General features: G+C 36.2%; 2 protein-coding genes across 2 annotated transcripts in view; one reads left to right on the forward strand and one right to left on the reverse strand.

Moving 5' to 3' along the window:
• Nucleotides 1-27830, forward strand: part of LOC115434446 (ly6/PLAUR domain-containing protein 6-like) — a 1359089-nt gene that overhangs the window by 986308 nt on the left and 344951 nt on the right. The window contains exons 4-5 of the mRNA XM_030156406.1: nt 176-306; nt 1399-1755. Of these exons, the coding sequence (XP_030012266.1) occupies nt 176-306; nt 1399-1581 (314 nt within the window). The 3' untranslated portion in view covers nt 1582-1755. Of the gene's footprint in view, nt 1-175; nt 307-1398 lie in introns of the transcript that reaches the window.
• Nucleotides 3193-9622, reverse strand: mmadhca (metabolism of cobalamin associated Da). Its single transcript, XM_030156968.1, has 8 exons — nt 9553-9622; nt 9024-9072; nt 7900-8041; nt 7076-7293; nt 5949-6054; nt 5754-5854; nt 5578-5664; nt 3193-3999 (listed from the first exon to the last, which is right to left on the reverse strand). The coding sequence occupies exons 2-8, from the start codon at nt 9033-9035 to the stop codon at nt 3781-3783; spliced, it is 885 nt and encodes a 294-aa protein (XP_030012828.1). The 5' UTR covers nt 9036-9072; nt 9553-9622; the 3' UTR covers nt 3193-3780.

Below are 27830 nucleotides of genomic sequence, written 5' to 3' on the forward strand. Positions count from 1 at the left end.
AGCCACAATGAGGTCGTTTTTTTTTTCTTTTTCTTTTTGTTTGGTTTGTTGCTTTTGATATTCTGGAGTGTCCTGTTTAAATTTGCGGTTTCTTTTTGCTTTTTGTTCACTTTTATATTTTATTCCTACTTATGTTGAAAATAAAGCTTATCATTATCATTTCAACATGTTTCAGGAACCAGATACTGCTCAACGCTCCACATGATGGACGACCACGGACAAAGCGTGTCTGTGACGAAGCGTTGTGCGACCCTACAGGACTGTCTGTTTACAGGATGTGCTCAAGTCACTGACAGTGGATATCAGGTATGTATCATCCTCATCCTCCTGTAAATACTTCTGTTGAAAGGCAGAGGTGGAAGGTAATGGAATACTAATACTTCGCTTTTGTGGTCTTACATTGAACATTTATATTTCTGCCAATTTGTACTTTTACTTCCTATATTTTAACACAAGTATCTGGACTTTTCTACTCCTTGCATTTACTAAACAGGCAGGATTCTGCAGTTTAAACACATTCTACAGTCCTTCCCATGGAAATGACCAAAAACACAGTCCTATACTTGACAATGTAATAAATTATGTAAAGGATGTAACATAGCAAAAGAAATAACGAATGATGAAATGATGAAAATCATCTTAACCCATAAAGACAAAAACATCCACCATCAACCAAAACCATCTAGTGATCTAAACTGTTTAATACCTGTTGATCCATGTAAATAATTGGTGTAAAATACAGTTTGTCATCTTTTCATAGTCATCAGATATGACCCATTTGGACGTTCAGAGTCTTCATAGTTACAATGGAAACACCGTTATCTGCTACAACACTGATTCACCAGTAAAACCCATAGAGTTGGATCAATGACAGTGACTGGAGACACTTGTTTTATGTTCAGTTAATGATAAATTCTGTTGGAAAAAGTCACTGTTTCTTCCGTTTTCTTTGTTTTGATGTAATAACCTTTGAATTTACTGAGTTTACACAGATATCTAAATTAAATTTTGGAAATTAAACAGAGGAAAATACATAATATACAGTAAAAAATACAAAATACTGAGGGTAATTTTATAATAAATGGTGATAAATCACTTAAGAAAGGTTAAATAGAGAGAATTCATTTGGGAACTGCCACAAAAGTAGCACTAGGTCTTTATGGGTTAAAAGAGTCCAATTCTATTACTGACATCGAAGTTAATATTCATTTTTTCAATGTATATACATTTTTTAATTTTACATTAGAGTGATTTGCATTATATTATTACATTCCTCAGGTAGGAATGTGCTTTAAACACCAACTTTTTTCTCTTTTCCTTGAGTAAAAAAAGTTCCAGTATGAAGTATCTGTGCATATATGTGAATAAATAATGAATGGACAAAATACCGTTTGTCAGATGTGCTCATCCTGCTGCGAGGGAAACATCTGCAACTTGTTGGTTCCGAGAAACGAGAGCAGCGCTGTTTTCTCATCCACGTCCCCTCTGGTCAGCTCCAGCAGAAGTCTTCATCCCACACTGCGAAGCTACGCTACCGTCATCTTCATCATCATCATCATCATCACAGTTGGATGTGTATGAGAAAGAAACAGGAAACGAGAAAAAAGGGGGAAACAAGTAAGAAAAATTATAGATTTAAAACACATATTTATTAACTAATGACTTTTTTGAATCATGATGGGAATAAATAATTGCAACTTTATTAAAACATTTCAGGTATAATTTATCAAAACTCCAAAAGCTTAAACTGGTTTCCTTTAATCTTCATGTATTTATTTTTATGAAAAGGTCAAAGGTTAATTGTTTATAATAAATCAATTTTTTTCTCCGTCTTTGCATATTTTCTTTCTTTTTCTTAGACTTTAAACTTTTGATCATTTTACTCTGCACTTATGTGTAAAGGACATTCGTTTCATTTTATCTATTTATTATTTGTTTTAATAGTTAACATTCTTCTTAGATCCCCAGTTGTGTGCTACATGTAGCCTACTTACATGTACACACAAATATCTTACTTATACTTAAATAAATAAATTTTACTTACTTAGGTATAAGTAACTTACAATAACTATACCACTACTATTATCCTACTAGTAACTATTACTACTAATAATAACAATATATGATTATCTGAAAGGAATAAAAAGTAAGCTAGTGCAGAGAGGGAGAAATACATCTCTACAGAAATACAAATCTAAAATACATACAAAATCTAAAATAATGACATTATTATAGTTTTTTTTAATTATAGAAAAAAGAACAATTAATTGGACAGTATCTTTTTAATATGTTCTTCTGTACACATATACATTCAAATTAATTCCAACTGTCACATTATCCAACAGATTTATCTATATTTGTTTTGTGTAGAACTATTATTACTTCATAAACTATGAACAAATTGCTTGTTGCATTTTAAATTTTGCTTAATCTGAATCCTTTAATTTAAAAAACATAAAATATATACATATCTACAGTGTCTATATACAGTATGTAAAGAATATACTTGATTTATAAACAAAAACAACATTTTATAGTGCCTTTAAAGGTCCTGCTCCTAAAAATGTTGGATACAGATACAGAACAAGTGTTGTAGTTTTTAGAAGGTCAGTACCTTGGTATATAAATGTACAGCTTTAAGGCTTGTTAGCTGTAACTTCTCTATAAATGTCTGGCATGTTATTAGACTGTCAAACAGTTGGAAGAACATGTACTTTTTAAGAGTCAGGGTATTGTCTGTCTACACTGGAAAACAAACTTTCCACTGCAACTAGAGTCAGACATGTGATGCCATATGTGAAATCAGATTTCAACTGGATTTCAGGACATTTGAGTTCAGTGCAATTCAATAGATATCCTTTAGAAACAAACCAAACTGCATTTTAGCTCTTTAGCTTTTTCAGTAAAATAAAATTAATGAGGTCATGCTTTAATTATACAGTGACACAGTCATCGGCATAGAAATGTATAGAACTGAAGTTTAAGGTTTGTAATTAGTTTTCATCATAGAAGGTAAAAGGCTGGTCCTCCTGGCCAGCAGATGACGCTTCCCTGTGGTTGGAGGATTCCTGATTAATAGAAGGAAGCTGTTTCTGCAAACCAAACTAATAGTTAAGGGAATACAATAATCAGTAGCTGGACAGTAGTTTTACCCCGTGTGTGTGAGTAGTAGAAAACACAAAGAGTAGTCAGTCATTTTGATAAGAAGTCACTTTATTTGTCCAGTAGTTCTGACTGTAACAACTGTAGTGCTTCAAAATAACCAGAATCAGTTTCATAGGATTCTGTACAATGGAAGATAAAAACAATACTGTATGTAAAGGCAAGTATGAAAAGTGTCGACCTGATGTATTTCAGCAGAAGGTTTGTAGTGACAGAATCTGAGCCTTTACCACTGGCTACAAACAGCTGCCTCGGTTAAGTAGAAGGGTTTCCATTTCATCTGTGTTTCCTTTGTATTATAAAGCACAGACAGTATCACACTCTGAAACATTAATCACAGCTTTTCCACACACAATATGACGTTTTCATTTACAGTCAAATCTCTTCTTCCTGCACTCGATGCGTTCCTCCCTGGACGTCGTGCAGGACAAACAGAGGTGATGGTGACATTCTGTCCTTCAGGTGCAGTTTAAAGTCTCACACAAGCCCTTTGTCAACTAACATTTGTCCCACAACTGTTGATCACAGTAAGACAAACACTACCATATATTAGCTTCATCAAAACATAAATATAGGCCTTGTGTTTGGATTCAGTCCTAAGGAATAATTTAAAACAATCTATTCCTCATCGTCAGGTTCGTTTCCAAGTCCTTGTAGTCGTGCGATAGTAGTACTCTGAGTGGGTGCATTGGTAAAAACAGTCCCAACGAACATAGGTGTGCCTCTGAGAATGTGGCGAATAACTGTACAGGAGGCCGACACCTCGATGTGAAAGCCCAGATGTCTCAGCTCCTCCTCTGTTCTTAGTGTGGTTTGACTTGATGGAGATGCAAAAAACTGAGAGGGGAGAGAAGAGAAGAGTTCATCAGCCATCTCCTCAAAAAAACAACAAATGGGGTCTTTATTCAGCTGCAGATGACAACAGACCTGAATCTCTAATTCCCTCTATTTGATAAATTCACTGTACAGACAAAAATACTGGAATACACCGATTTGAAGTATTTTCTTTTTAAATCAGTTTTTGTCATTAAATGTCACAATAAATGTCAAATAAATACTTATTTATAAGTTTAAAAGCTTATTTTGTTTGGTAATGAGAGTGGAAGAAACAAGCCAGTTACTTTTGGGTTAAAATTAATATATACAGTCAGAACATGACAAACATTTCAGAAGTCTAGAGAGAAGTAAAAATAATCAATTCTGAAGCATCTTAGAGTGTTTTAGATGACAGCATAAATAAAATCAACCCTAAAGACAAAGTAAAGCATTTACTGCAATGATACATATTACAATATAAAATTATATTGTGGCATTTATTGTGGTTTTGGAGTAACATCCCACTGTTAACAATAAAACACCTGAATTCTTCAATGTGTCCTAAGACTTTTGTCTATATAGTGTATATCTAGTCGTATTTAGTAACTCAACTCTTCCCTCTACCACAGGGGGGTCAAACTCATTTTAGTTCAGGGGCCACATTCAGCTAAATTTGATCTGAACTGGGCCAGACCAGTGAAATAACATGAAAATACATAAATAATGCCAACTCTAAACTTTCCTCTATGATTTAGAGAGAAAAAATAAAATTATGCGATAAAAATGTTTACATCTACCAACTATCCTTTAAAACAATGTGAATAACACGAACTAAGAAACTAAATGCAATTTTAACAATATTATGTCTCAGTTTATCATTTACACATGTAAATTACAACTTACAGATCACAGTGGATCAACAAATACAAAAAATATTTAATAACAGGCAGAATGTTGGTAAAACTGCACTTCAGACATTTCAAAATGTTCATATTTGTTCAGGCTATTTGCATTTTTTGTTAAATGATAGTTTGTTTTAGTGTAAATACAGTAAAATGACATGAAAATGTTTACATTTACAAAGAGAAAAAATTGGAGTTGTGAGTATTTATGGGTCATTATGATGGTATTTTACTGATCTGACCCACTTGAGATTAAATTGGTCTGTATATTGAAACTGAACTAAAATGATTAATATCTTCAGTGTAATTTTTGCATTCCACATATTCATCCCACGGGCCAGACTGAACCCTTTCGCGGGCCGGATTTGGCCCCCGGGATGCATGTTTGAGACCTCTGATCTACCATTTTAGTGTGAAACATCTACTTCTACATGACGACAGAGTAGGCTAAAAGATGAACTGACACAATACATTCACAGTCAGATGACAATACTTTAGCTAAACCAAAAGTAAGAACCAAGAGATCCAAATAGCCATGGCCATCAAAAGGAGACCCATCTTTTAATTTACTACCAGTTTTATATGAGTAAATACCAAAAATACAGAAAACACAAAAGTAAGATATGAATTACTAGTGTTCTCTCTTGATATACTTATAGTACCAGAATGTTTTTGTAAGCTAGCTTAAATAACTCACCGCTGCTCCTGTAGTTGGGTCGATGAAGTCTGCCCAGTAACCCGCAGTCCACAACGCAAAGCACATTTCCTTAGCACCACTGACAAACTGCAGACGACAGGAAACGCAGTGTGTCCATTATTGTTATTCACGTGTCCAAACATACTCTAGTTGCAGTGACATATTAGAGGACTCACTCTGTTGCGCAGCTGATCTTTGTCCTGTTGGACCTCCTTCTGTGTGACAGTCACTACTGTGATGGCGGTGGGAGGCGCAGAGGGAAACAACAGCTCAAGATCTGAAAATGATCACAGCAACAATACTCAAATCATCAAAAACATCTTTAAACTGCTGAACATAAGTGAGCATAGAGGAGAGGACTCACTCCTTACCTTTTTTTAAGAGCTCAGGGCAGGAACTAATGGAGCAGTCTGTTTCTGTCAGATTAAAGTAATCCTCAGCTTTGTGGACTCTTGTGGATATGGGACCAAGTTTTCCCTGAGAAAACAAACACACATCTTTTTCAGAATGCAATAATACAAAGGTACTGAAAAAAAAAGGGCATTTTGCTGTCTCACAAATGTACCAAAAAGTTCCATCATCTGGTTTGAACACTTTACAAAGAGAAGAACACTGTGGACAGAGTGGCTGCTGAGCCAACAATCAGGCCAATACATTCATCTCATAGCCTTTGAACCGTAACTACAAGCTGCTGAGTGGGGAGAAACCACACCGCTTGTAATTCCACAGTGGAGATGGCAGGAATTTCTCATTGCTATCACAACATTGGCCTGCATATGTCAACATAACAGGCACTGAACCCACCAACAGCTACAAACTAAGTAGACCTGACTATTTGGCCCAGTTCAACCTTGTACTATTCAGGCTTTTTGCAACAGGACTGAATTTGAAGCATCTTCAAATATGAAAGAAGATAATGACAGTGAGTTATTTTCGAAAGCTGCATTACTGGCATTGATGAAACAGCAAAAAATATATTTAAAAAAACAAGAGATGGGTGAGAATCTGTCAAATCTATTCCTGGATTATTTACATTGTTAAAAACAGTTAAAGTCATCTCTAATGAGCAGAGAAAACATCAGTTATCAAAGTAACATTGGCCTGGTTTTAGAATGGTTTCTTGTGGTAACTGTAAATACTGAGAAAAATATAAATCTATAATGCTCACTGAAGATTTGACAAGTAGAAATACTGGCTTTGTTTCCAGACAGCATGAATCTAGGTCAACCAGACCAGTTCAGACCTTTATCTGCAACTTCCTAATACCGGTTTGTCTTATTGTCAATCTCTGTTCTGAACTAGGCTTAAACTTGCACATATATGACAAACTGAAGGTTTGTTGACATTATTCGTCCATTCATAAAGATAAGATGTGTACGCTCATATTCATTAACTATCTGACAAATATATACTAAATCCTTAAAACACTGCTACCTCTGCTCTACTGCAGGGAACTCACATTTTACTTAACACTTGTTGAATGTTTTGTCACACTTACATGAAACTCATTGACGAACTGGGCCAGTATGAACTGGTGCCTCTCTGTGCTGCTGGGGGCTGTGAGTACGTCAGGCACTGTCTTGTGAACTGGAGGTTTCTTTTGGTCCGTTACACCTTCCAGGTGACAGTCAAAGCCAACATTTCCTGGTAACTGGAAGCGCTGGTCCTGAGGTCCGAATGGTCCCATGTTCTCATCGGGCCACACTGTCCGTGGGCCTTAAGGGGGAAGGACAAAGGTATTTATTGATGCTAAGCCAGTGTTTTTCAAACTGTGGTACTGATTATCTTTCAAATGTTTATTGTGGTTGGTTTCTAGGATGCTGCAGCTCTTTCATAATTCATTGTTTGAGTTATTGTTTGTTCAGTATTAATTGTCAGCCTTGTAAATCCAAGCTGGACTGACTGTACATATCCTGACCAAGGAAAATAAAAATCCTCGCTTAGTGCAGTAATCTACACCTGGCCATAATAATATACATTATATAGCCTAAATGTCATCTAAAATTAACGTTTATTTGCAGCATAGTATAGCAAACTATTACATGATCAAAAACAAATTAATTTTATCAAAAAATATCTGTGAGTTGCCAAATATGTTTGATGTTAAAATGGGGTCATGAGCCAAAAAAGGTTGCGAACCACTGTGCTAAGCTCAATTTTACTTGGTCTTAATGCTGTACTAATAATATTAACCCACCACCAGACCACAGCTTCTCTTTAGTAACACTTGGAATTGCAAACAATATAAAATCCTTTAGTAAACTGAATAACACTGTCACATTTAAAAACAAACTTCAAAGGTTTTTTTGTGTTTTGTCTCACCTGAGTCTGCAGGGGATACAGCTATGTAAGGCTCATCTGAACTTGCAGCAGAAAAATTTCTGGTTCTAGTGACCCTGAGAGCAGCTAATGCTTTACGGGCTGTAGTTTGACTAAGGACTAACCGGCCCCGACCACAGAGCACCTAAAAAGAAGAAACACAAATCTGTGAATAACCAGCAACATTTCACCCAAACACCATGAATAATCATATATTTGTATGATGTAAAACACCTACAAATAGTAAACAGCCTGTGGCTACATTCACCTGCTGTAGAATATTTATGTTAAATTTAATTATCTCAAATAGTTTAAGGAAATGGAACTTTTTTTTTTTTTTCTGGCTATTTAGCAGAGCAAGTCAGTCAGCATACTGTATAAAGTTTATATCATCCTACTGTTCTTTTTACATTTACTAAAATACAACTATCAAACACCAACAAAATAATTAGAGAAAATATATACAAGTTTTTGTTGACATGATTTGCTGGTTGATGTTGATTTACTCAAAATGCCAAACAGCATTTAAAAGGACATTTATCATTAAATAAACAAATTTACAGCAAACACAAACAGGAAGCTGAAGAGCAAGCTTTGGGTTTTGCCATTGTGTGGGATGTTCTTGTTGAGTTTTATTTACTTAAAAAGGTGTAACCACAACAGGAATTATCTGCTGCAAAAAAGCCAGGTTACTTCAGTAAAAGTATACTTTAACTACCAAAAGAAAAGTACAGACTGGCCTATTACAGATTATAATTACTGACACATTAGTCTGCATGTTTTTCACATTTCATCTAGTGAAACTTCTATAATAACAGATTGTAGTTAATATATCATTACTAGGAATCTGCAAAGGAATTACTAAATAAACATACTTGTAATATAGGTACAATTTAATCAAAAATACAATATTTGCTTCTGATATGGAAATACTCAACAAAGACACTTAAAAATGAGCCGAAGATATTTGAGTAAAAGTAGTGGTAATAATACTGTAAAATAAAACGTTACTCATAAGAAATATTTGGGTAAAATTAAAAATTTTGTTAGTGACCTATTTTGTAAAACAAAAATTCAAGGCGTTACACAACGATCGCTGAGCTAACAGAGACAGTTACATCACTTACAGTACTGGACATCGTGGTTTCTCTTCCTCAGTTTTTTTTTCCTTATAACCTACGGAATAAAATTACAGACATGTTATCCAACACCCTTAAAAGAAACTCATTCAGTCTTAACACTGTAAACAGAAATCTGAACTTCATATATAGAGCTTGCTAGCCAGACAGACGTAGCACAGATGATGCAATTATTACACGTATCTCACAAAGACTAGAAGAAGCAGTGAGTTTACAGACACATGATATACTGTTACCAAATAGTGGCAGAACCCGAATAAATAAATAAATAGTCAGTAAGAAATCGCTAGCTAACCTCGTGCGTCTGTTAGCCCTTTTGCTTTCTAGCACTCAGCTGATCGCTTGTTTTGATACTTTCTCCTTTTTTAACAGCGATTAAAGACTTATCAGAGTGAGAGTATCATGTACAGAATGAATGCCGGAGTGAATAAAGACACGGCTGTAATAATCACTACAATATACAGATAATATGAATGTTTTCAAAGAGAATGTTATGAAAAGTACACATTGTTCTTACCTTTCGAGGTCGAGTTAGAAGCATAAGTGTTCCGCAAAACAACGACGGGAAGTGACGAGGGACAAAATGCACGCGCGTTACGTCGGACGGGATTATTTAATGCGAATTAGAAACATGTTTGTTTTTGTGCGCAAATATTATTGAAGCATAATTGATATCGATAATAAATTATTATTGAAGGAGATTATATTTTAGATTTTTTGATTTTTTTTTAGAATGTATTGAATAGAAACGGAGTCGCGCTCGTGTTACTAAATACTGCACTTCCCATGTTTCACCACAAGATGGCAGCAAGAAAACACAGTTGGTTACACCTGAAGTACAGCCTGGTTTATCCTGAAAAAAGGCCTTTAATGGAAGCAGTGGAAGAAGTATTCAGACGTTTTCTTACTTTACTAAAAATGGGCAGTACTACACTTAAAAAAAAAAAAAAAAAAAAAAAGACCTCAGACCCAGTAAAATCCATGCATAACCTCTAAATCATAAACAGAATCAAAGCCTGAGTAAAAATATGCCTGCACTGAGCAGGTCTCTTGTGAGTAAATGGTACACCTACTCTGCAAAATCCCCTCCATTGATGAACTAAGTTTAAAAATTCAAACAAAAAGCAGCTATTTTCTGTCAGAAGTTGTGAAGGACAAGGACAGCAAGAAAAGTACATTTTGCTGGCGTAGACACATCTCTTTAGCTGACTTGGACAAGCTGATTGACACTTTCTCTGAGCTGACAGGATATGCAGTGGGAGTTTACCCTTGGACCAACATGTTTTAGTCACTGTGGGCAACTGCAGCAAAGTGTATATGTGTGTGTGTGTGTGTGTGTGTGTGTGTGTGTGTGTGTGTGTGTGTGTGTGTGTGTGTGTGTGTGGTGACGCAGGATGTGATGCCTCACATTGCCTGGCTGTCAGTGCAGTGAGTCCCCCCACAGGATCATCTGTAACAGAAGCACAGCATCCACCCTAGATGCAGCCCCATGGGATGAACACACACATACACACACATATCAACATGCACCAGCGTTTGAATGCAGCTCAGAAATGTATTCTTCACCTCAAGCTCTCCCTACAGTCTTGTTATTTGGAGTCAAGTGCAGGAAAAGAAAGGAAAGTCAACTCTGATGGAAATTCATTGATTTCTGTAGGATTACTTTCATTAAGATAGTTAAGATAAGATAAGATAAGATAAGATAAGATAAGATAAGATAAGACAAGATAAGATAAGATAAGATAAGATTAAATGTACTATTCTGTGCATGCTATCTTCTCAAAATGGGTCAAGATTCCAAAAATTCTAATAAAATATACTTTATTTGCCAATAAAGAAGTGCATCTGAAGGGTTTTTTGTAATGTGCACAGAAAAAATTGTGATTGGATAAAATTGCAAGGTTGTGCAGAATTCACAGGCATTGGCTGAATTTGCATTAATTGCTGCAACTTCCTGGAAGGACTGTGTAAGATATTGCACATCCCTCATGAATATGCCTCATTTTATCCTCAAACTGAAATAAATGCAACTCAATTTTTTCGCCCATTCATGTGTGGCCATGGTTGTGAGAACTTTCCAAAAATCCTAGTAATTGTTTTCTTTGGACAGCACTGACTGGTCTTGTGAAAGGAATTCTTCGGCGCAGCAAAGCCTTGAGACCCCCAGACAAAGCCATGAGTCAGTTGACGTCTTTTTATTGCTGTGCTGTCAGCCGGCACCGGAACTCGGCTGGAATCAGCACTTTTCTATTGCCATTTCATCCACTGTCGAAAACTTACATATTTCCATCCCACACACACATTGTGAGCGACCTGCCTGTGTCAGCACACCGTTAACTGCACTCACTCCTTAACTAATGACACACTGAGGGCCATTAAGGGTCTATCCCCCATCTGGATGGCATGTTTGGATGACAAACCTGGTAAAATCTCAGAGTTATAGTTTCTGGTCCACCCACTACCTCCACCAACACAAGTTTCTCTGCGTCACTGCATCGGTTATTGACCCATGTCTTCATGTGCTGGATTTTCAACTATGATGATGGGTGTAAGGCTCGAAAAACATCCATTCTTTCCTTAGGCCAGGTCAAGCCCTCCATGTCAATTTCAGTTTAATGGTTTGCAACTACTGCTTCTGTAAACCAAATGAACAGTGGTGCTGCCTGATAAAATAGGTTTTTATTATTACTATGATTTGAACTTGCCCAAAATGCAGTGAATAAGAAAAATAATTGTATTTGCACTTCATTTTTGACTCCAAAACACTGAGGCACCACATAAAACAGAAGCAAAAACTTGTTATTTTGGCTGCATAATGATAGTTTGCTTCATGTTTTTGTTGAGTCTAGAAGAAAATATTTTAACCCTTTAAACCCTAAGCCTAAAACGGTCCATCTGGATGTTTTTCTCCTATTTTGGCTATAAAAAGATCTGAAAATATGCTGTGAATGAGTCCTTTTTGCCCATTTCTCCAGAGTTTTTTGATCTTTCAAAATGTAGCAATCGTTTACAATTTAGAGCATGTTATAATTCTGCTAAATTGGCTTATTCTTCATCTTCTAGTACAGGCATGAGTGAAATTACCATATTGACCCAATAAAACCTATAAAGTGCAACGTCTCAGGTTTCAGAAACTGTTGGAATTTTTCCAGTTGCACAAACAGTGAAAGAGTTACAGCCATCCAAACTGCATATGCACAGGGTGTGTCAGCGATGACACGTCAGGATTTAAAGAGTTAAAGGGCCAGAGTAATAAATCTTACATTTTTGTCAAATTAGAGCTTTTTAATTTAATTTGTTGAGTTTTTATGTGCATATTTTATAAGAATTGTAAAGATACGATGCACACTTTATTACAAATCATATCCATATCATCACTACAATAACAATCTGCATGTTGCAGATATACCCCACAATGGAGAGGCCTCAGCTGGTGGGCAGTGTCCTTTAAGATGAAGGCTTGTATGACATTTACAACAAAAGCTGACATCTTATTTCTCCTTTTACATAAATGAATTTTTCTCCAAGGAGTCCATTTGCTGTTTTATCAGACTGCTACACTCCTAACAAACATCCCCAATGGGTGGACAGGTTATCATGTGGATTAGTGAACCTGCTGTTGCAACCACAGAGTCTCAACTGCCATAAAGCGTTACCATCTGGTCACCAACTGCCCCAACACCACAGTTGAAGGAAAAACAAAAGTGCTTAATCTGATTCCGATGAAAAAATACTCAATTTCTAAAGCTACAATATGCAACCTAAGAAGATTGTAAGTATTCATCCTCTTTTTTTTTTTTTTTTTTTTTTTTTTTACAAATGCCTGAACAGATAATAACTAACCTTTCAAATGAGCACCATCCGTGACATTCTCAGTGGTCTATGTCCATGATACCAGCCCATAGACCCTTTTCTTTCCAGAGGACTTTTGTTTGGGTTTTCAGCTCAAATCCAGAGGGTGATGTTTTATCCTTGTCCTCAACTGCCTCAGTGCCTCTTTTCTGCTTCTTTACAGTGGTAACAGTGGGCAACAGAAGATACTGTTAGCTTAAGAAGGAAGTTAATTAACGTCAACAAATAACCCACTCCCAGCATGACATACAACACACAACAGAAGTTCTGAATCACAACTTCTTTTTACTTTAACTCCCTGTCTCTATTGCTTATACAGCCTCAAATAAGTAGTAGTCACAACAGTATAAAAAAAGCAAATTAAAAAAAGAATGCAGTGGTATTAAAGCTGACTTTGACTTTATTTCATCACAGTTAACACAACATATTTCATGCACTATCTGACCTGTGTCATTTTTCCAATATTTATACTCATTATTAACCCTAAATTATCCCTGTTTGAACTTTTTCCTGAATGTTGTGCAGCCTGAATGTCAGGAGTAGTTGTGTATTTCCAACTATTTCTTTTCTGGAGTTGCTCAAAGTTCATATTATTGCAAGTATATAGATGTATCTGGGACAAACAGCACTTTGTCACAACATTATTCCTCAGTCAACATGTGCTACAGAGAGGTAGGTAAGTAGACTGGAGGTCGGAAAAGTCATAAAAACATGTTGGCTTGTATGCTGCAAAATATGACCAGATCAGGAAACACTGTATCTTTCTCTAACTAAATATTAGGTTAGTTGTGGCATTTTTGTAGTTTTTCATTTTATATTTCATGACATGACAGTGACAGAAGGCAGTTTTTCAGATAGTTTTTTTTCTACGTACTTCTGGGAACTGTCAGTTTGGAGACATTTGGCCTCTCACTTTCAGTCAGACTTTTCCAAACAGCGACTGGAATAATGTGATAAAGTGAAAATCAGAGCATGAATGACACTCAGAGATTAGTCATGATAAAAATAAAGCAATAACGGTTAGTCACAGTCGAGCGGGAAAGCTGATTTTCAGTCTTATTTTCTCGTCACTCCGGGTCTCAATGATTATCTAATGAAGTCATTGGGCTATGTTGGTTTTCTATCAACATTTTATTTCTCCGTCAGTCTTGCCATTCCATTATTGTAACACTGGCATCATGGGTAAAATCTAATTTACGACTGAATATGAGGTTGTTTTATATTCAGACATAATTACTTTCTCTGGATATAGGAATATATTATTAGAGCTTATTCGAAATAGCAATACTTGTATATAGGTATGTATACATATTAAAAATAGATATACTATGAGCTGTACCATGTGTCTTTATATTAAATCGTCCAAATTTCAAATAGGTTTCATTGTAGATATAGTTTTTGCATGCATGCATGTTTTATACATGAAAATTCCATATATCTGGACATTATATTTGTGCATGAGTTCACAGATGAAGCTCTTGATATAAATATTAAACCTATACAGCAGTTTTTTTTTTGTTTTTTTTTTTTTTAGGTTCACCGGCATTTTAATAAATCGTTCAAACATAGTCAGGGTAAGCACATGCAAAATTCATGCACATCCCTCGTGAAACACAGTCTACATAATTTTATGAATTCTCCCAAACACAGTGCTACCTCATTAGCGACTTTAAACCCCAGGCTTGCACATGGGAAATAATACGATGCTCTGACAACGCTCAGAGCATTTTGGAACCAATTTTACAAATAAGCACCAGGTGCAAAAATGAAGGACAGTCGGTTTTACCATATTATAATAAAGGAAGAAGCAGAAAGGGCCATGATTTGGGGGTTTGTACGATATTTCTGCCAAGACAGGAATGCATTTGCAACAATAAAACCTATTCTAGCAAATCAGAAATGAAGGCAGGGTTTTTTTTGCTTGTTAGTTTGTTTATTTTTTTTCAATTTGATGCTCAAGGCCTCAATAGATGTCATGTCATTCACTTTTGTTCAGCCAAATACTAGTGTCGTACAGGTATTTCTAAAAAAAACCTATGGATAAAAATGTGTCTTCTTGCCCTGAAGGGTATTGCAATCAACTCTTTCTGTCTGGCTCAGAAATTGCCGCACATTTCATCACGGGAATTTAACACAATTCAGGTCTCTGCTGTATCTTTATCCTTCCTTTGGTCTGGATATGGGTTTGGATCAGTCTAGATCTTTTATAAACATCTTTACAGGACACATTTTGACACTTGTGTGATTTTCTCTAAAGTGCATACTGCAGGGAAATTTGTAAATTTCCATCAGCCACTGTATGTCTATCAAGATCATGACATTTAAGACGATCCACAACTGAGAACATATCTTGATTTCATTTCTAATTCTTCCTATAAGACCAATGTATTCAGTCTGATGATGTGATGACAGTTCTGACTCACAAAAAAGAAAATAGGAATCTCAATGAGGCCATGTCATGGAATCAGAAGGGTGGTGTATGCTATGTATGTTACAGATAATACGCTAATAATGATGATGTGATAATAAACTGAATACATGTCATAGTTTTAGGCTGAGGAATAAGCCTCCTCCTCACTTTGTACTACATGTTGTTCTGCTAGACATTTATTGGAATATCTGGGAAGATGCCACAAATTGATCAGTGAGTTCAAATATTTTCTATGTTAAAACTTATTTAAAAAAAAACATATTTCCATTTCCACTTAAATGCATTTACTCTATTTTGAAACGGGTAAAAAAAACACTTCAACCAACCCAAAAAAATTTAAAAATTAAAAAAAAAAAAACTAAACATGAATCTGTATCCTGATAGAATGTTTCAATGTTAAAAGACTTGATTTGTACTACACATACAACACATATATTTTCCTTTGAGTGTAACTATCACATAGCGCGATAATTCATTGTAATGGAAATAATCTAAGGGGGCAAGGATAGAAGTGTCAGAGAATAAAAGTACATAAATTACTAAATATTCAAGATCTTACAGTATTTTGTTACAAATTAAAATTCAGTAAAAATGCAAATTCCAAAATACTAAATAGCTGCATATAGGCCTATGTATTTTTGACAGATTATCATTGAAATACCTGTTTCTGAACATAAATGCTCTCCAACAAGTTGATTTTTTATTTTTTTTTTTAAACTCATCTTATCCTTTTGGTTCTCAATAAACCCTTGTCTTGTCCCTCGGTGTTGCAGAAAGTTAGACTGAATGACTATGAACTTTACTTGTCAGTCTCCTCTGTGACAGTCAGGGTTTAGAAATAACAGTGTTTTACTGTAGGGGTTTGCACCTGATGCTTATTTTTCTGAGTGTATTCCAAAATGCTCTGAGTGCTGTCAGTGCTGCTGAACTGTGCAATTAGACCTTTTCCCTGTTGTAAGCCTCGGGGCTGCAGTCACTAATGAGGTAGCAGTAGGTATGTGTGTGCTGTTACACTGCACACAGAGATTATGTATATGTATGTACCGTAGAGGGCCTCAGGGTGTGGCTGCACGAGTGCTACCCAGTGACATTCGTCTGGAGCAGTGGTAGCTTCAGGTTGATTCTGATATGCTGCTAAATGCATCCCTGAGATCGCCTCAGTGTTTCTTTGTTCAACTCCAACCTCATACCTGGCAACAGCAAAGGGTTCATTAAAATTCAGACAAGCAGCAATTATGAGGGAGATAATTACTACACAGTTTGCATATGAGCACACCATCATTTGTGCCATTTTACATATCTTTACATATCATGACTGCATACACAGCAAATGCAGTGTACGCTAAGTGCTCCGGTTCAGTCATATTTCCAGCTCTCCTCTCATCAGCCTGAGAAAATGAAAGGAAAAGCTATAAATAAAAATATGATTACACATCTATTTCCAACCATCCTTCACAGGAACGCTACATCCTTTTACTCTGGAGAAATAGGTTTTGAGACTCAATTGCTTTTCCACAAGGTTCCTATTAAATACTCTCTGTAGTTCAGCATGGATCTACTAGTATGTAAATATGACTTATTTTTCAATAGATGTTACAGTCAAGCGGAACAGAAAGGTCAGGCGGTTCAATGCCAACAATATCACAAACATCCTGACTCAAGTAACCTCCTCACAAGTGAATATCAAAGCAAAACAGGGCAACAGCGTATATTCTGTTTGAGAAAATTGTACTATTTCCATATGAACACAACCATCACGTCTGCAATGCATTCATTTTCTCTATTTCTTTGGTACCTTTGTGTGGAAGACTATCCTCAAAGAACAAAATGGGGAATCAAATGGTTAAAGGTTTAATGTGTAATATTTAGTGACATCCAGTGGTGAAGTGGCAGATTGCAACCAAGTGAATACCCAACCCTCCTTCGCAGTCAGTGTTTGTTTTATTCCTCATGGGATATTTAGTTGATTTAAGGGTATATTGACATGACAAACTTATAGTACAACATATAGTATGAGTTGACTGTAATGCACGTCAACACTGGAAGTGTCTTGCTATAAAACAGATAAAGGTGAGGAGGAAGACTGCTCTGAGCTACTGTAAAAACATGGCAGAATCCTTAATAGGCAGTGTGCTCCTTTGTGTTTGTGTTTAAAGACAGCTCATTCTAAGGTTGACTGCACAGATTATGTTATCAAAAATGTTTAATATACGAATAAAGTATAATAATATGATATGATTAGAACATATTATGGACTGATTATAAATAATATATACATAACAGTGCTGTTAATACATTTCTATCCAGATAACATTTGTTTCAAAAGACCCATTTATCAGTGTAATTAAAGCGTTTTACAGAGTTGTTGCACTAATGCACGAGTTTCTGGCATTAATGTCACAGGTCACTAGGTCAATTATAATGATAATTTAGCATCTGTCTGTACTAAAGTGTTGAGGTGTAGTCCTTTCAACATTAAACTTGCAGAGTTTGTGTTACGTATTGTTTTGCTGCATTTGAGGAGATAATGCTGAAGAATTACAAAAAGTTTATCAGCTGCATTTCCAGCTACTGAACTCTAACAGCTAAGCTAAGAGCTATGCAATGTAAAAACATTTGTGATTAATCATAAAATAACTAGTGACAGAAATAAGATTTCACAATCTAGGTAATACGGAGACACTGCAGCTGTCACAGGTATGCACCGGAAAATGTGGGCGTTAACTTTAACTAAATATTGTCAATATTGTAATAATTTTGTGACAAATTGTGCAACAATAGAGAGTTTCTATACAAACAACAAAAAAGCTGTCACACACAGCCTGAGTCTACAAAATCCAGAGGTCATAGCCCTATTCTAAGGTAATGAAAACACAAATGTTATTGCACACTAATACAATAATTTCTGCATTTAGTTCTTTCCAGGCTGATTGAAGAGCCCATCTTATCCCAGACATTTATATTGTTCGTCCAGGTCCATCTTAAATGAACTGGACATTTCAGCTCAGATGAAGGTTTACAGTCTTACGGTGTGAAACTAAATGATATCAATACTGTTTTCACTTAAATGAATGTGACAAGCAATGCACATAGAATAATTTATACTTTCTCTGTATTTTTATTTTTATGTCTTCTATTCAAGTACTGAGTTCATTGTGTGTAATTAAATTAATTCAACCTTTTTATTTAGTGTATGTGTTGTTGTGTGTGCCTATTATACATACAGATACATACAAAACACCTAAATGAACATTCAACCTTTTCTAACAAGCACATATATATTAATTTATGAATTTCTTATTAAAACATAACAAGAAATAGCCTGTATGTGCAAATAGCAGCCCAGATGTTATGAACTGTTTGACATGTGTTGAATGAAACCTGGTGTAAAACCTCAGTGGATTAAACAGTAAACCTCATCTCATTTTTAACTTCAAGATGGTCACTTTCAAGGTCAAGAAGGTCACATTATATACAACACTCGCCACGAAACTGTTCTGTTTTGACTTTTGCGCAATACTGCAGTTGCAGAAAATAGCGACAATCTCAGCTTACTAACATCTAAAGTCCACCTTCTTGTAAACTTCAGAATGAGGTGACACAGGAATAAGTCTCAGTCAGGACCATCTAATCCACTTGTAATGCTTGTAAAGAGCCTCAGAGAGGCGCCTGAAGGTTTATGGGTCAGGCCAGAACTCCACAGAGACTTAGAAGAGCCAAGTGAGGACACTGGCAGCAATCAAAAAGGACCAGACCTCTTTAGACACGGCTACCAGTGAGTCAAATTCACTCTGGGCTTGTGTTCCCGTTGGTCCTGGGCATAGGTGAAACTGGGCCAGACTGCACCAGAGTTAAGCTCCACCTCCCTCAATGTATATCAGCCCTCTACTACAGTGTTTTTCAACCTTGGGGTCGGGACACCATGTGGGGTCACCTTGAATTCAAATGGGGTAGCCTGAAATTTCTAGTAATTGATAAAAAAAAAAGGAAAAACTTATTAATAAAAAAATATATGGTGAGTTGAGAGAGACAATCACAGTCCATAAAAGACATGACAAACTCTGAGGCTGAAACTGAAGCACTGTGGTACTGTTAATCTTTCAAATGTTCATTGTGGTCGGTTTCAGATGCTGCAGCTCTTTCATAATTCATAGTTTGAGTTATTGTTTGTTCAGTATTAATCTACAGCCTTGTAAATCTAAACTGGACTGACTGTACATATCCTGACCAAGGAAAATAAAATTCTCACTTTGTGCAGTAATCTACACCTGGTTTTCTGCCTCCGTCCATAATACTATACATTATATAGCCTAAATGTTATCTAAAATTAATATTTATTTGCAACATAGTAGAGCAAACTATTCTATTATCAAAAACAAATTAATTTTAGCAAAAAATGTCTCCATTCTGGGGTCGCCAGAAATTTGTGACGTTAAAGTGAGGTCATGAGCCAAAAAAGGTTGGGAACCACAGTTTCATATCCTGATAAAAAAAAACAAAAACTATTAAGTTCAATGAGTGCAAGACGACCCAAAGACACACCCAAACCAGCTCCATGGGACTGTCAGACGTCACATCATAACACATTCTATGATTCTAGTATCTCATTATGTCAACATCAGTGCACCACTCATATAAACCATGATCTATTCTAAATGGATTCCTTGAATTCTAGAGCCTACTGCAGAGTTGGCCACACTTTTTCAGCGTGTGAGCTACTTTTAAAATGACCAAGACAAAATGATCTACCACCACTATATATTAATACGTATATCAGGAGATAGTTCATGAGGTAATATTACTACCATTTATGTCAATGGTTGGATAGCTTAATAGGTAATGATACTGACTGGGGGGGTGGCCAGGGTGGGAGTGTAGGCTAAACCGTTGTACTCATGCTGATTTTAGTTCATTTTCTAACAAATAATAAATTAATAAATTGAAGAGTATTAACCTTTTATAGGGCACTCATAGAAATACTCTGAAATTCAAAATGTCAACCTTAGTGTGTTATTGGGGGACCTAACAAGACTTTATTACTTTTGCGAAATTTTGAAAAAAAATTTAATGTTATGTAGAAGCTGAAGTTATGTAGATGTTGAAGTTATCATATTTGGTTCCTTACCCATAAGTGGCAAAAATTAAATAAATACAAGAAATAAATATGCAAAAATACAAGAAAAACACATGTAAGGTGAAAAGAACATGTATTTTAGAACCTGTCCACATCCACATTATCCCTTTGAACATCATTCCTTACATTAGTACCATTACTTCATGGTACCTAACAAAGCAGGTACACTCACTGTTCATGCAGAGGTGGACCTTACAGACCCTGTAGACCACATTGGACCTGAGATTGTTGACTCACTGTCCTCACTGTTACTGTCACTGTCACTGTCTTGTACATGTGTTATTGTGTTATTGTATTATGTGTTCATGTAAATCATATTATATTTGTTCATACTAATATAAAGCCAGAAACCAAATTATTTAATAATAAGTATCAGTTATATTATAGTATATAGTATAGATATGCTTAGACTAGGAAGATTATTCATTTCTGAACCCGCTTTATCCTCACTAGGGTCACGGGGGTTGCTTGGAGACTATCCCAGCTATTTACGGGTGAAGGCGGGGTACACCCTGGACATTTCGCCAGTTCATCTCAGGGCTGAACATATAGAGACAAACAATTACTCTCACATTCACACCTATGGGCAATTTAGATTAACCAATTAACCTATCAGTGCATGCCTATGGATGGTGGGAGGAAGCCGGAGTACCCGGAGAGAACCCACACAGACACGGGGAGAACATGCAAACTCCACACAGAAACGTTCCACCCCCCGCTGACTGATGTTGAAATCGAACCCAGGACCTTCTTACTGTGAGGCACAAGTGCTAACCACTGCACCACCGTGTTGCAAGGAAGATTATTATTGCTATTAATTATTAAAGGAGAGGGGGTGGGAGTTTATAAGTTATGCTTCTTCTCACTTCTTTTTGATATGTATTAGATGTCCTATGTTTAAGTGTTTTGTTTATTTTCTTCTGTCTTGACATTCGTAATCGAAATAAATACATCAATCAATCAAAAAAAATCAATGTATGCAGAAATCACCAAAAATAGTCATTTGCCTGATAAAGGGTTAACATCCTCTTGCACAGATAACTATTCAATCACACAGCCTAAACATTAAAACTAAAAAAAAAACAAAACAAAAAAAACACACATTACATAAGTTGTGGGTAATGTGAGGGAAATATGATGTAGAAACTCATGAAATAAGATGACCTTTGACCGTAGGTGCGAGGGCTGCCCCTCCTCACAAAAGCCAATATCCTGCGTGATCTTATAAATTCGCTTTAAATTAACTTTTTTTTTTGTATATCAGTGCCATCGAGACAGCTTTAGAATAACATCAAGGTTTCCCTGCATGAATAACACTATAGTCTTCACTACAGAGCAAACTTTACCCAGTATGCACTTCATTTTTCATTCTGCAATGACTGCAGTGTTCATGATAGGAGAAGGTCAGCAGGAGCTATTGTTCACGAAAAGCTACTATTTAAACTTTGAAGGTCAGCCTCGAGAAGCAGCAGAATCATTTTTAACAGTGTTGCTCTAGTTTGTTGTGATTCATAATCTTTTATCTTTTCTTCTCGACCAGGATTCAGTCCAGTACTTCCTCCACCATATTTCAGTGACATTTAACAGACCAATGAAAAAACCTCTGCCTCCAGAAATGTTTGTGCAACCACAACTTCGTTTCACATGTACTCGCGCGTAGAATCCGCACATCCACATCATTTTGCAGCGACCAGAGGCGCTGTAAGTTGACATTTTTGAAGGCATGTAAAACCTTGCCACTGTCTCACAGCACTGTCTGTTCAGATTACAGAAGCAGAGAGGAAGCGTTCTGAAAGTGTGCAAAAATACCCCACGACTGTCACGTCATACACACAGAAACTGACAGGAAGCAACTACTTCAGTGGGTATTAAAAAGGGGCTGCTGAGTACTAGCTTATGCTCAATTTGTATATATTTGATGCTGTCTGAATCCAGGAAAACAGCCTGAATACTAATGAAGGTGTAATGCACAATTTGACACTTATGGCTTAGTTAAACTTTCATAACACTTTCCTCTAATTTCATATTAAAGCTCACGAGTGTGCAACCTTGCTGATTGTTTTGTTTCTATGTGTGGAGGCAGTGCCAGACCTGTTTTTTATGAAGCCCTGATCAGAGTCTGACCCTCCACAATACAAGAATATGTTCTTTTATTTCTCTGCTATTTCTATTGACAAAGAACTATAATCTAACATTTGTCTCTCTGACTGTATAAACATCAGACTGTAGCTAACATCCATAAAGGCTGACCTTACCTTAGAATCAGACTTCATTTAGATGCTTAAATGTATCTGTAGATGTCACATACACAGACATACTTTGATATGGATTAGAGTTGAATCGGGACTTAACCCGTTGTAGACTATTGTCACAAATTCACCTCAATATTCCATTATTTTTGTAATGGGGTGCTGCTCAACACTCTTTGTGAATGTACATATGTCATCTGGTTATCTATGATCCCTGATGTTCATGAATCAAATTCAAAGCCCTTTCTCTGTATTGGTGTTATTAATTTCATTTCTACATTTCTACAGATTTTCGGGTCATTTTTGTTTTCTTTGGATTGTTGACTGGAGGAACTGATCAATAGTATTGTCAATAAATAATCTACATACCTGACGCTGGAAAATGTCTTTGATTACTATTATGATAATTATGCCTAACGTAACCAATTTGCATCATTGCTATTGTATGTGTTAAATTCAAATTAACAATCGCTTAATTTAGAATCTGCTCAAGAGTAACAACACAGATATATACATATTTTGTCCTCTCTGTTGCAAATATATTTACAGTCTGTATAGTTTTTTATTACTATTACTATTTTTTTTTAAATTTAATATTGGGTTTTTTTGCACTATATTTAAGCTTGTGCACTGTTTTTTTTTTCTTGCACTTTATTCTGTTGCTGCCTTGACCATTGAATTTCCTTGTTGTGGGACTGTTCATTCATTCATTCATTTTCTGAACCTGCTTTATCCTCACTAGGGTCACCGGGGTCGCTGGAGCCTATTCCAGCTACTTATGGGCGAAGGTGGGGTACACCCTGGACATGTCACCAGTTCATCACATGTTGTCCCATTGTTTGCTGGCTAATGCCACTTGTGAATGGAACTTAACTTTACCATAGAAATCAAGATATTATTCTTAAATTAGTTTAGCTTTTTAGGTTTAAAATAAGACATTGAAACTTTAACAACACAAAAGTATTAATTAAACTGACTGCATTTTGTATGATCACCATTCACCAATGATTACAGGGCTGTATCACAAAAAAAACAAAAAAAAAAAAACAAGTGGTGCCAGGCACAACAAACCCCACCCTGCACACATGTTGTAGCTTATTTTGGCATCGATCCAGCTGATGTCAACACGTCTATGCGTGTGCTGATGTCAGCATATCAACTGTCTCTATATATGTGCCAAGTTTGAAGTAAATTGAAACAAAATTGATGTTGACGTGAAATTTTACTCATTTTAAGTAAAAGGGGGAAATAAAAGGATTTAAAAATTCCTTAAAAATTTTAACTTTGACCTACTTTTCCCAAAATGAGATGGCATCTATTCTGGGTCACTGGTAATCTATAAACCAAATGTGGTATGAATTCACTCAATAGTTTTGCTGCTACAGACATTTGAAATTTTGCCCATTATAAGTAAATGGGGAAAAACAAAGATTTCAAAAATTCATGAAAAAAATTGAACTTTGACCTATTGTTCCCAAAATGTAATGAGATTTATTCTGGATCACTGGCAATCTATAAACCAAATTTGGTATGAATTCACTCAATAGTTTTGCTGCTAAAGTGTTAACAAACAAACAAAGAAACAAACCAAACCAAAAACAATACCCCTTGCCTCCCATTTGGGGGGGGGGGGTAATTATTTCATACTCTCCAATGAGACATTTCATGGTCTCAAATTTGTTGTTAACTGCTTTTATCGCATCTAAATGGATCTCATCCCATTATTGTAGTATGAAGGAAGACGACGAGTATAAGTATGATCCAACATGTCAACATGATGAACTCCCTGTTCGCCTGTGAGCAACTGCTCTCACACCTTCGAGCTGAACGACACAAGACGTCACAGTCATCACTTCATGGTGCACAGAGGGTGTGGATGGGACCCAGTGATGCTACGGGTCATTTCGCCCCGCTAACCTGTGTTTTCAGTTTCTATTTAAAACAATAAAAGATCATATTCCCTGTCGTATTGAGGATGATGGCAATTCGGCGCAAACGGCAACAGCCATGTGATGCTAATGCAGTTTGATACAGAGGATCAAGCTGTTTTCACACTCAATGCCCTGTGATAATGTTTTGGCCAATCCGAGTGAACACTAAAGGCTGAAGCCACTAATAGATGTGTGCAACAAAATGGACAATAATATCACAGGAAGGAACAAGCAGAGATGGACTGTTTCTTGTTTACACGGACTTTTCTGCACCTATGATTTACTTAACTGGGGTATTATCTCAGAAAAAAAACTGAATTACAATCAATGGTAAAAATAAGTCATTTTTTTAAATCTCATTTGACTTTATCTGTAACTTACACGTGATGTTTAAAATCAGGGAAATTGCAGTTTGTGGTAAAACTATTGAAGTATCAGACTGTGAAAATACATAAATAGAAAGTCTACACACCTGAAAGCTACAGAGGTGATGCCATCATAACCATTTCTCTCGACTTAAGGGTTCCTGAAGATGTCACTGCAGCTTCAACATGACCAGACCTGTCGTGTTTTACACTTCTTTCAATGCTTTTTCACTTCGCTCTTGGAGAACAAGATGAAATATGCTGAGGTCACGGCTGTTTTGGTGTCAAAAAGAAAAGAAAAAACAAAGAGAACACAATGAATGTACAGTATTTACAAGTGAAAATAGCCATAAGTTAAACCTTTACAGTTCACTCATGAAAGGAACATGTATTTTAGAACATTAGAACATCACTTTTAGAACATTCCAGCAACATAAGTGCTGATCCAGACACCTGTCAACATACACATTACTCCTTTGAACATCATTCCTTACATTAGTACCATTACTTCATGGTACCTAACAAAGCAGTTATACTCAGTGGTCCAGAGGTGGACCTTACAGACCCTGCAGACCACAGTGGACCTGAGATTGTTGCCTCACTGGAACGGTTGCTGTCACTGTCTTGTAATGTGTGCGGAAATGACCAAAAACAGTCACTTGCCCGAAAAAGGGTTAATTCATCTGCTTCATATCAGTGTGTAAATACTCAGTTATCTATCAAATAATATAACAAATGAGTGAATATAAGCCTAAATATACAAATAAATCTACCCATACACTTGCATCATTTGCTATATAGCACATTTGCTATCTTATTTGCACACAATATTGCACACAAATTGCATTGTAACTGCACATGCTGTTTACTGCACTGCACTGTACATACTGTGTTTTAAATTTCTTTTCTATATATAATGTACATAGTTTTGATATACATGTTCTTTAGTGTTTTTATATTGATGTAAATATTCTTGAGTGTTTTTATATATATAAAGATTTATTTTTTTTTTTATCTAACCAAGAACTGCCTGTAAGAAAAATTTCATTATGTGCACATCTTGACAGTAAACATTCTTGAATCTTGGATTTATCATGTCCTTCCATAGGAATCTAATAAGAAACTCCATATTATTACTGTGTTTCACGGGTATTCTAATTGTATTTTTACCTCCGCCAAGGAGGTTATGTTTTTGCCAGGGTTTGTCTGTCTGTTTGTTTGTTTGTTTGTTTGTTTGTTTGTTTGTTTGTTTGTTTGTTTGTTTGTTTGTCTGTCCGTTAGTGTGCAACATAACTCAAAAAGTTATGGACAGATTTGGATGAAATTTTCAGGGTTTGTTGGAAATGGGATAAGGAAGAAATGATTAAATTTTGGTGGTGATTGGGGGTGGGGGGGCCCACGGGGGGGGCCACTGATCAGCCTTGGCGGAGGTCTGCACTCTCCGAGTGCTTCTAGTACTTGTACTGTTTTATTCGTTTTTCACAATGTAAAGTTGCTACTTTACAGTGTTACATGTACCCCATGTGTCTCCCCCTACCTCCCCCCTCTCCCCCAGTCTCTCCATATCTCTATCGCTCTCTCTTTTCTCCTCCTTTACTCTCTCTTTTTAACCCCAACTGGTCAAGGCAGACAGCCATCCTTCAGGAGTCTGGGTCGCTCTAGGTTTCTGCCTGTTAAAGGGAAATTTTTCCTCACCACTGTCACCAACCACAAGTGTTTGCTCCTGGAGGATTCTGTTGGGTTTCTGTAAATTTGATTTGATTTTGATTTGATTTGGTAAAGCACTTTGTGACTCTGTCTGTGAAAAGTGCTCTATAAATAAAATTTACTTAGTTACTTACTTATTCAATTAGGTTAAACTTCCTCTATTCAAATATCTAAATCAGGTGTTCTTCCAAAAATAGTGGCCAATTTGTAAAAACTTAAGTAACTTAATATAAAATGAAGCTGAAATTCACCAGATAACATTAAAAAAAATTAAAATGGAGCACACGATATCTTGGGCGACGTGTTTTGGTTTGGAGATGATACTGTATCATCGATTAAAAGTCTAAATCAGTGGAGGGAGACGAGGGCATGAAGCTGAATGAGTTCATGGAGTGAAGGCCTGATGTGTATCGATGTGTTCATGTCAGCTGTCTGTTTGGATTCTGCTCAGCATCAGCATCCTGTCTGGGAGGGTTTGAGACAATACACTGAACTTAAACCATACATTCTATAAGAGGATGAGTCAGTGACAAAAGCTGATAAATAATCCTTCTTTGTGTGTTCTTGTTTTCTGTAGCCAGATTATCTCCTTTCAGATGCTTTGTGGCTGCTCTGAACCATATCGGTGACACATGATCACTCACACCAAGCAGGTAGCGCTAAAACAATTAAAAGCGTAAATCTGCCTCCAGAAAAACTACTGGCGTCATTAAACAGAGAGGCGTTTAATGTTAGCAGACAGCTGGAGGTTTTCCAATGAGTTCATCACACATCAGGCCCCGCGGGGCTGATTTAACTCTTCATGGTTGGATTAAACACACTCAGTATGATACTGCGCTAAGGGGCAAAGCACCTTTGAGAAACATGTAGCTTTGTGCTGATTAAATAAGACAAATCTCTCTAAAGGTCAAGAGTTGTGGGGATTAAACTCATTTATGGCATTTCAAGTTAATGGAAATTCTAAAACATCTAAAGGTTCCGTGTAGGTTGAAGTGTATAAAACTAAAGTTTGTGCATTTACAACAGAAACTCAGACGTTAAATCATTAGTTTTGTTTAGTCTGGTACATTTTTTAAATTCAAGGGAATAAGTGATTTATTAGCTTTTTTGTTAATGTTGAATAATT

This window comes from Sphaeramia orbicularis, chromosome 2 (genome assembly GCF_902148855.1).
Source record: "Sphaeramia orbicularis chromosome 2, fSphaOr1.1, whole genome shotgun sequence".
Lineage (NCBI taxonomy): Eukaryota > Metazoa > Chordata > Actinopteri > Kurtiformes > Apogonidae > Sphaeramia > Sphaeramia orbicularis.